At 57.2% G+C, this 10,299-nt stretch overlaps 3 protein-coding genes across 3 annotated transcripts in view; all 3 read left to right on the plus strand.

Moving 5' to 3' along the window:
- Nucleotides 1-1,811, plus strand: part of CHGG_08975 (uncharacterized protein) — a gene marked incomplete at both ends in the record, with an annotated part of 3,438 nt that extends 1,627 nt beyond the window's left edge. Inside the window, 2 exons of the mRNA XM_001226901.1 lie at nucleotides 83-1,521; nucleotides 1,642-1,811. Coding sequence (XP_001226902.1) covers nucleotides 83-1,521; nucleotides 1,642-1,811 — 1,609 coding nt within the window. The remainder of the gene's footprint in view (nucleotides 1-82; nucleotides 1,522-1,641) is intronic.
- A 1,044-nt stretch (nucleotides 1,812-2,855) lies between these two features.
- On the plus strand, nucleotides 2,856-4,145 carry CHGG_08976 (uncharacterized protein; the record flags this gene model as incomplete). The annotated part of the gene is made up of 1 exon (XM_001226902.1): nucleotides 2,856-4,145. One exon carries the CDS (start codon nucleotides 2,856-2,858, stop codon nucleotides 4,143-4,145), a length of 1,290 nt encoding a protein of 429 aa, XP_001226903.1.
- A 1,288-nt stretch (nucleotides 4,146-5,433) lies between these two features.
- On the plus strand, nucleotides 5,434-9,536 carry CHGG_08977 (uncharacterized protein; the record flags this gene model as incomplete). Its single annotated transcript, XM_001226903.1, has 10 exons — nucleotides 5,434-6,469; nucleotides 6,538-6,905; nucleotides 6,974-7,349; nucleotides 7,568-7,658; nucleotides 7,900-7,988; nucleotides 8,677-8,764; nucleotides 8,837-8,846; nucleotides 9,090-9,161; nucleotides 9,242-9,343; nucleotides 9,426-9,536. The coding sequence occupies 10 exons, from the start codon at nucleotides 5,434-5,436 to the stop codon at nucleotides 9,534-9,536; spliced, it is 2,343 nt and encodes a 780-aa protein (XP_001226904.1).
- Nucleotides 9,537-10,299: the final 763 nt, after the last annotated feature.

Here is a 10,299-nt window from a genome sequence, read left to right on the forward strand (position 1 = left end):
AGCAAGAGCAGGCCGCGCCTCCCCCGGAAACTCCCAATAAAAAGGTTCTTAAGAAGAAGAGTGGCTTTTTCCAGAACCACAGCCCCTTCCGACGGAAGAGCACCAAGGAGGTGGCGCCGACAAGCCGAAACACGTGGAACCCGCCCGCCGCCCACAACAACCGACCACAACTCGCTGCCCCCCCTAAAGAGAGCCAGAACCAGATTATCGGGCCTGAGCGGAGCGTCAGCCCGGATCCGATCGCAGCCAACGCGAGTCTCGCGCTCAATGTCGGGCAGAATGTCTTCCCGGTAGAGACACCCGATCGCCGCAAGCAGGATGCTGGGCCGGCCACTCCTGAAGATGATCCCATTGCGATGGCCTTGGCCGAGCTGAAGGGCGTCACGGGCGGAAAGAACGGGGGGTCGAGGATGTCGGCAGACCACTACCATGGCATCGCGACGCCTGCCCCCGGCGCTAACCCGTCGCGCTCCATGGTGCCAGGGAACAACAACAGTGTGGTGGCCGCCGGCATGCGCGGGACCCCACCGCCGTCCTACGACCAGCAAACCCAAATCCAGCGCCTCGGCGTGCCCCCGCCAGCAGTGACCTCCAGAGCAATGAAGGAGTCCTCCCAGAAATTCCAGCAACAAACCCGGAGCCTCTTTACCGCGTCCGACCGCCCCAACTCCGGTGGCGGCGGCGGCGGCGGATATGGCAGCCGGCCCGGCACCGGCCGAAACAGCAGCAGCGACATCCCGCGCGCCGTGTCCCCTGCAGCGCAACGCAGCGTCTCCCCGCGACCCAGCTCCCGTGCGAGCCGGCACTACCCCGCCTCCCCCTCCCATCGCTCGGTCTCACCAGCGCCCTACGCGGGTAGCCAGCGCGGGTCAGTCAGCCAGCTGAGCATGTCGGCGAACAAGCGCGGGTCAGACGCCGCGTACTACGGCGGCAGCAACAGTAACAACCAGAGCCACAACAACAGCTACAACAGCAACAGCTACAATGGCCACCGCGGATCCTCGTCGAGCGCCGCATCACCCAACGAAATGGCACGCTCCACCAGCCCGGCCCCTTACTCCCCTCGCGCGTCGGCCGCCAGCCCCTCTCCCTACGGCAGCACCCGCGGCACCGCGGCTAGCCCCGGCCCCACGGGCACTTACAGCCCGCGCGGCTCCATGCAGGACCACAGCGCCAGCGGCGGCGGAGGCCGTCCGGGCAGCAGCATGAGCATGGGCAGCAGGCGGGGGATGGACATGGCCGTGCAGCTGGCGCAGGTTCCGTCGGGGGGTGGTGGGCAAGGGTATGGCCAGCAGCAACAGCGACAGCAGCAGCAGCAGGAGCAGGACGATGGCTATGGCGGGTCGATGCGCGGGCGCCATAACCGCTCCAACACGGCTACCAGCATGAGCATGCGTGGGATGAGCCTGTATGAGGGTGCGGGGCCCGTGCAGCCGGTGGGCAGTTCCCGGACGAGGAGTAAGAGTGTTGCGGCGGACCCGAATCGGTTTACGAGGGATGGGAGGCCCATTTTGCATTTTGGTGAGTTTTTTTCTTCTTTTGTTTTTTTTTGTTCTCTCGTTTTCCTCATATCACTCACCCACCCACCCCCACTGTTTCTCTCATTGCCACGATGCAAGACTAACACATCCGATCTCCTAGCGCGCGCACTGTACATGTACCAGCCCGCGATACCCGAGGAGCTGGGATTTGCCAAGGGCGACGTGCTGTCCATCCTGCGGCACCAGGACGATGGCTGGTGGGAGGCCACCGTGCAGGGCGGCGCCGGGCAGGTTGGGCTGGTCCCGAGCAATTACTTGCAGCCTTGCTAGGCCTGTTTCTGACGCTGTTTGGGGTGGGTGAGTTCTGGTGTTAACAGGTTATTTCACCTGTTTGGTGAGGCTAGCCAACGTTGTTTTATGTTGGAGGGGCCGGGTGACTGAGGGCTTGGTGATGTTTGGTGTTTTTTTGAGCTTTGAGATTTGAGATCTGAGATCTGAGGAGAGTGCGAGAGTGCGAGAAACATGTCTAGAGCATTCAGCGGGGAGTTTGGGGAGGGTTGTTGAGATGACCCAGGAGGTGCATTTAATCTTCTTCTGATGAGATGTCTTGTACGGATTTGATGTGGTTTTTGATGAGTTGGGTTGTTAGCGTTTTATTAGCATGTGTATTTATGAAGAAATTGAAATGATTTCCGTGCTACCTACCTAATATATGCCCAGGCAGTATCTGAGTCCTCGTTTCCAGTGAGTTTAGAGTGCTGCCGCATTGCCGGTAGTTCTGTAAAATGCCAAGACATGACATCAGGGCGAGCTGCCTGGCGTGACGAATGCACTCAGCTGCAAGAGCTCCCCACTTTAACTTTCAGGCCATCCCGTCTTAATCCCAACCCCAACACCAAAGCCGCATCGTATGGCTTCAACCTAACTCATCCTCTCTCGCTTTTTGAAATCAACCTTCATTTTTACGAGGTTACTATCACAAATGAGAAGGGTTTCTACCCATCGATGAAATGGTAAGCGGGACATCGATTCGGCCCAAGTCAACCACTCCCTTGCGAGCTTCTCCCTTCGATCGGCTAACTCCAGGCACAGGCTCTGAATGAAGTCAAGGAAGCAGTTGCGGACATATATTGGGGTCTGAAAACCATAGGCCACAATGCTGTTTACGGCGCTGGCCGTCGCGTCCACGCTGTGGTATCCTCTCCGTGGCTCCACAAGTTGGTGATAGGGACAACGCTGTTCGTCATCGCGGGGGTCCTGCTCTACATCCCAGCAACCCTCGGCTATTTCTTCTTATACTACAAGTTCCTCCCGACATTGGAAACAACCGTTCCGGTACATTTGCAGTATGGGTATGTTCACGCCCTTGTCACCATGGACGGTCATTCTCGGGTGCAGGTATTCACAGATCACAGTGTCGGTCCCAACCCATTCGGCGTCGCCTCCTTCAAGGGCATCGCCAACCGCCAACCCTACGACATTACAGTGTCACTCACTCTTCCACGATCCCCATCTAACCTAGACCGCGGCAATTTCATGCTCGCGCTGCACCTCCTTTCCTCAGGCCCCACGGCCTCCGAAGCCGCCTCCAATGCCACCCCCGAAGCCGCCTCTGACGCCGCCTCTGACACCGTCCCAATCATCACCACCTCCAAACCCGTCCCCTACCTGCTACCCGCCCGGCCGTTTTCTGACCCCTCAGCGGAATCACCGCAATCATCTTGGCACTCTCTCGACGCCCTTCTCCAACCAACCCGCCTCGACCTCCCCGCCTTCCTCGCCTCCCACACCATCGTGCACACCACCGCGCGCCCCGCCCTAATCCCCTACGTCGACCCGCTCGCCTCGCTCGCCTCGCGCATCCTCTTCCTCGGCTACCACCTGCTCGCCCCGCGCGGCGCCGCCGCCGTGCTCTTGACCGTGCCCATGGCCGAAGGACTGGCGTTCTCTGCCCCGCGCCGCGACGCTGCCCGCCTGCTGCCCGACAGCCTGCTGCTCGAGGTCCAGGCCGGCCAGGCCATCCAGGTGTACGACGCGCGCGTGACCATCGTCGCCAGGCTGCGCGGCCTGCGCGCGTTCATGTACCGCTGGCGCGTCACGGCGTTCGTGCTGTTCACGGCGGCATTTTGGGTGCTGGAGATGACGGTGATGGTGGTGGGGTTGGTTGTGGTAGGGTGGACTTTTGGGGGTGGGGGTAAGGAGGTGGAGAAGGGGGGTAGTGATGAGGAGGAGGAAGAAGGGGAGGAGGGGGATGACGATGATGGTGATGATGACGAGGACGAGGAAGATGGGGGTGAGAGTGGAGGCAGTGGGAGTGGCGAAACCGATGACGGGGGGGACTGGGGCTATGAGGAGGGGAGAGCCGTGAAGTTTGAGGTTAAGGATGGAACCGAGGGCCCGTCTTCTTCTACATCGGGGACCACGACGATAAAGAAGGAAGAGGAAAAGGAAGACACCCTGGAGATGGGGAGCGTGCCCTCGTTAGAAACTGGGTCGAGCACCGACGCGGATGATGAGGACGAGGTGAAGCGGGAGGAGGGACTCGAGTCAAAAGATTTGGATACTGGGACTCAATCAAGTAGTAGCCAAGTGAGGGAAGGGTTCGCGAGAAGGAGGAATCTCCTATCGAGTGAGGACATTTCAGTACATGGGAATGGAGACTGATAATGTTTAGGTCTTGTGTTCTATTACGGGATAATACGTGACGGGTAGGGTAATCAGCTAATAATAACATTCAAACAAGTCAAAGCGACTTTCCTTCTTTGGTCCTTTTAACTTGAATCCTGCGCCAACGATGCAACTGCTGTGTCAAACACTTTGTTGTTGTCAAATACCTATCCGGCGGTAGGTGAGGTCGTTCAGCTTCCATTGTTGATGACAGCAGCCGCATGACTGCACACATAATGTCAGGCACCAGGAACAGGTCCTGCCAACTCATTCCAATGCTGCTGGGCACTGTGCTGGCGGCTTCTGCAGAACGCCCAAAGCGGGGCCATCTCAATGCCTCAAAACTTAACAATCAAAAAAACGCTTCTCGACCGAGGCTGCTGCCCACCGGCGCTGTCTGCATAAAAAGAGGGCCGTGCACAGTGACCACGCGTGCAGCAACAGCCCGGCCCCCGGCCAGTGCAACCTTCTCAGATACATACCTATCACACTGCTCCAATCGTCGCCTCCACTCTCCGACTCAGCGCCGTCATTTGCAACTTTCAGCCTCAGATTCCGATTGACCTACCTAGGTACTCGCCAGTCTTCGCCAGTTCGACGGAAACCCGAATGGCCAGCTGGGCAATTAGCTGGCTCATCTCGCCAACGCTACGGCGATCCAAATAAACTACGAAGTACGAATACAGCAATCAGTTTGTTTCGACCGGTGTTCTGGGTTGCCCCCCTGGCCTACCTGGCGGCGTTTGCACGGCCCAACCCCTCTAAATCCCCCTACTGCCAACGCAGAAGCCCCAAGAACCCATCCAGCCCCTGCCCCATCCCGCCAGACCCATCTTCTGCCCACCCCGTGCACCTTCCTACCTTTTTGGGGGGATTTGGGAGACGGCGAGCCACATTTTAAACAAAACCGTTGTCACGAAGATACCCAAGTGCTCGGGTCGACCAGTGACTGGCACAAAGGGCAAGGCTGCTGTTTTTGGCCGGCAACTCGTAAAGTCTCCTCGCTCGAAAGCGGACCGTCTGGGACTTTGTCCACCTTCCCCCACCTCGGCACCTTTCTTAGTTTTAGACCACCGGCCACATTCCTACTTTTCACCCTCACCGCAAAAAGAGTAGCAACAACAAGTTCCTCCCCAAAACCATCACCGAAAATATACAAAACGACCCTTTCCCCGCCACCCGACAAAGCGCGGGGTAGTGCCTAGGTAGCCATCGCGCCGTCATCGACCTACAGTGGGGTCCGACCCTCTCGAGCAGCAGCCGCCAAAACCCACCACCGTCCGTCATGCCCTGCTTCAAGGGCATCGCGGTGAGCATCCATGCCAATGGAATGCCGCTGCCGGAGCACGGCGTGCAGAAGCAATCCCGCGTCTCGCGGATCAACTCTTACATCCCCGTCCCGCAGCCCCAGCTCAGCGGCGACTCCAACAAACCCGAACCTGCCAAGTTCGCCATTTCCATTACCCTCCTCACCCCGGGCCTAACGATACCCTACTCGGCGTGCAAGCCGACCCCCGACAACCCGAACCCGAAGCCCCAGCTCGTCGGACCGCTGCCCTCGAGCACCGGGGAGCGCGGCAAGTTCCATGGCGTCGTCACGCCCTACATCCCCATGACCAACAGCGAGAACGAGACCATCGCTGCCTATATCTACTTCGATGGAAGAGGAAAGGAAGAGGTCGCTACGCTGTTGCGTCCCGGCGAGGAAACTTGGGTTAACAGTCGGTGGGTTCAAGTTCCCGACGCCGAGGGTGGTGGTCTCGCCGAGCGCGAGTTCCTCTTTCGCGAGGTCGGCCTAGAGCGGTGGCTCAATGGCCTTGACCTCAAGGGCCACGACGCCGCGGAGAAGCTGGAACGCCGGAGACAAAAGTTCGAGAAGCGCAGGAGACGGCAAAAGCAGCAGTCCGAAGAGGGCATGGGCATGGACTTTGAGGGCTCCAGCAAGCCGCGGGGCACCCTCCGCTACGGCGCCGACGAGCGCTCCCCCGTCGAGGCCGTCTTTGACGAGGATTCCATCTCGTCGTCTGACGACGACGAGCCGCCCGAGGCCACGGGCCAGATAAAGGTTGCCATGTTCCGTGTGATCGCTTCCGGCGAAATCAAGAAAGGGGAGTATTCGCCCCAGTTCGATGCCCATGACGATTCCTCCGAGGATGAAGGCAAGGGAGGTTCGAACGGAATTGATGCAGACGTCGAGCACACCACTAGTTTTGCGAAACCGAAGACGCTCGATCCCAAGACGATTAGCACTCAGACGGTGACCGGTATCGACGGGCCAGACAAGCCGTATGCGGTGTTTACCTTCTTTTACCGCGGCGAGCGTGAGTGTTTCAGCCACACAGAAGAGTGAGAATTGCCAGTTTTCGTTGTTTTCTAACATAAACCCCAGGCCAGCTTCAAAAAATGGGCGTCATGGCGCCCCCGAAGCCGCAAACTACGTCCCCGGCGATGAAGCGGCGGTCCGGCCAGGTCGACTTTTCGAGTCTCGGCCCCCTCAAAACTAGCGGCACCGTCGGCTTCTCGGCGTTCCGGGATAGGGACAGTAAGCCGACGAGGAGTAGGAAGTCGCGCAAGAGCAACGGTGCTTCAGAGAACACCGCCATGGACGCGGATAGTGACGACGACGACGATGATGACGACAGCGCCGAGATCCTGAGCAAGATGGAGGACATTGACAGTAAGGATGACAAGTCCAAGCTCAGGCCCGACGACGCACAGTTCTCTGGCGAGCTCGCTGACGGCGTGAATCGCATTCGGGTACGCCTTTTGATCCCCCGCCCTTTCTCATACCTGCCTAGAAAGCTAATCCGGCTGTTTTGTTCTAGCTCAAGCGAGCCCACTCTGCCGATCCAGACAGCGCCTCGAGCCCTCGAAAGTCCCCTAGTGCCGGTATTGCGACGCCGCCCGAAGCAGCCACCCCTGGTGGTCTCGCCCCTCTAGGTGGCGCAGCCGGAATCTTTGGCAAGAGCCTCACGGACGACAGCAACGTTGTCGGTAGTCCCCTCAAGAAGGCACGGCCTAGCCTGGGTGCTGATGCGATTGTTGGTGGAGGCGACTCGACAGGCGGAAGCTTCCCCCCCCGCGCTCGGCGATATACTCGCCAAGGCTCAGGCTGCTCAGGCAAGCCAGGATCAAGAGCGGGTTGCGCCGCCGATGAAGATGGAAGAGGAGGAGCTATAACCTGGGAAGCTTGCGGAAGTTGTGAGCTAATACTTGCTTGTTTTACTGTTGGTTTATCATGACGCAGACGCCATTCTGCGTCAAGATTCCGCAAGGCAGCGCCTGGACATTCTGAACTGAATTCTTCTGCCTTTGCCAGAGAATTGGGGGGTCGGCAAAAGACAGCTTAAGCAGGAGCAGGAGTCAAGGTCAAGGATGCACCCCCTCATCATTTTTTCTTATTACAAAGAAACATGTAGATCTCTGCGCTGCCTATCTACACGGGCTTGCCGTTTGTCCAAGGGCGATTGGGAGGAGTAGGGCGAAGGGCATTACGGGGAGCATGATATGGTGAGCTTCGGGAAGCGGGGATTGCGATAGCAGTCTCTAGTGTAGTTCAGAAAAGAACCGTCCCGGGGGCAGGGACCTTTTACTGTGGTTTGATGCCGTTGACGAGATATGAACAGGCACGCCGCCGAAATCGGGGGACTGGGGTCTTGTAGTTACATACTTGCACAGCGATTGCGTGTGGGCATGGGCGATGATTACGACTAAATTTTCCATTGGCTAAATCTGAGATATGTCGGGGAAGGGAGGAAAAACAACAACAAGCGACTTGGCTTCAGCCCAAAATCGAGATACCGAGCCGGCCTTCACGACCTGCCACACTCGCCGCCCAAGGTGGGACGAACCAACGCCCAATTCCACAGCCCAAGACCAACACGCGGTTCTCTGTTCAACGGTTAGCCATCTGTGATACTACAGATATCCGCTGAGTGGTCCAAAAAGTAAAATGCAAGGGTAAAAGTCAGACTGTTGAGCTTGATATTTTGATTGATCAACATGGAAGATTCAGTTGGCCGTTCTTAATGGAAGATTGTGTCATCATTGCAAGAGAGGGAAAAATTAGGAAAAGAAGAGAGGATGCCTTACAGTTCCGTGGGAAAAAGGGATTGTTTGGAGCTGGCGTGGCCGGCACGAACCAGTCCTCTCAATCCTTTTTGGGTAAGAAGAGAAAAAAAAGAGAGGTCGGATCCTGCAAACCTCAAATTTATTTGGTGTTCGCGTGCAGGCGGGCGGACCCACCAGCCCACCCGAGCTCGCCCAAGCACGACAGGTGGCTGCCTGAGGCTGAAATTAACCCCACCATAACATTTTAAGGCCCCGCTCTTGTCATGGCGGATGAGGTCGGGTAGCCATCGCAAACTGAGCTCCCATACAAATTCAAGAACCAACCGTCACCGACCTCGCAGACCCAAACACCGCAGCGCCGTTTTCCGTTTTACGAACCTCTTAGATCTCTCCGAAATACACCAGAAAAAATGGCCAACGGTGAGTAACCTCTTTTCACTAAGATGATCTTTTTCAGATTCTCAGGAGGCTGCGCGCAAATCACGGCGGGCCAGGCCAGGGGAGGGCTGCCTGTTTACCCCGCGATCCCGCGATCCCCTATTTTTGTGCGCCTCGGGTGCTGTCGATAGAAGGACCAGGAATATTTTCTTACTGACATGATAACAGCCAATTTCCAGGGGATTGCGAGTAAGTGCATTGCTCGAGCATGCGACGATATACCGTCCCAGTCGGCGAGAAACTCCGGTGAGGCAGCGATTCTAAGATAGGAAGCCTCACAGTGGAGTTCGTCGCTCACTACTATTCGACATTCGACACGGACTGCAAGGCTTTGGCCGGTCTCTACGTACGCTCGCCCGCTCAGCTATACAAGACATTTGGGTTTTGGTAGTGGCAGGGAAGAACAAGGCTAACGGTGTATGCTGGGTGTAGCGGGACCAGTCGATGCTCACGTTTGAGAGTTCCCAGTCGCTCGGCGTCGCCGGTATCCTCGAAAAGCTCACGGTAAGATACGGACAGCAAGCAAGCAATAGTCTTCGTGCGGGCGAAAGAAGAGACGAGCGTGGCTAATTTCCGCTGCGCAGAATCTCACCTTCCAGAAGGTCGAACGCTATCAGTATGGTACGCCCGATGCGCAGCCTACCGCGAACGGCGGCATCATTATTCTTGTGACCGGACAACTTAAGGTAATCCCCCCCCCCCCCCCCGGTAGTAACTCGATTGGCTGGGTTAGGGATACGGGCAGCTACTAATACGACCGGCTTTCAGGTCGACGACGGGGACCACCCTCTTCCCTACTCACAAGCCTTCCAGCTCTGCCAGGATGCTGCCGGTCAGTGGTTCGTTTACAACGACGTCTTCAAGTTGGTGCTTGGTTAAGCGGACCAAACATGATGTAACAACTCCTCATGACGAGCTTGGACACGCGCTGGAGCTCCTCAAATATTAGATGGGGTTCCCGAACCTAGGCCGATGAGGGTGCCAGGAAGCGAGAACTGCGGCGTTTCATTCTCGCCTCTGTCGACTTGAAAGCGAGAAAGTGTTTTGGCCAGCGCAAGCAGGACGGTCTACGGCAACGGAGGTTCTTTGGTAGTTTTAGCTTGGGTTAATATCAGATGGAATTCTGAACTGCAGAGCGGCTTGGCCAGCCCGGTCCAGTACGAGTGATGCGGTATGTCGTTAGCCCGTTGGCTCGTTGTGGTTTGAACGTTTTGCGGTGCCGCGACTACTGCCGCGTCATTATCGTCGTCAGTGGGCAGATCATCCTCACTCCCTGACTCCCTCCCCCAATAGGCAACTTTACTCTGAGACAGAAATCTACTCCGACCAGTCGTTGCTTGCTTGATATCTCAAGACTACTCTATGGCGTGATGCCGCGTCACTATGTCATGGGTGTTGATCGTTGGGTCAACCCTTGATACATCGATTGCAATACCTCGCCCTCTTGCCAAACCTGAACAAAGGAAAACACAAGACCAAAAAAGAAAATCATGACTGGTGACCTGAACAACTCCTTCCAACCTCCAACCCTACCTACCTAGGACGACACCGCCCTGGAAAGAAACGCGCCCATCTTGGTGACGGCCGGCTTCTGCATCGAACTGAAGTGGTTCGCCCCCTTGACGATCTCAACCTCGACCTC

The sequence above is a fragment of the Chaetomium globosum genome, genomic scaffold (genome assembly GCF_000143365.1).
Source record: "Chaetomium globosum CBS 148.51 scaffold_6 genomic scaffold, whole genome shotgun sequence".
NCBI classification, from domain to species: Eukaryota; Fungi; Ascomycota; class Sordariomycetes; order Sordariales; family Chaetomiaceae; genus Chaetomium; species Chaetomium globosum.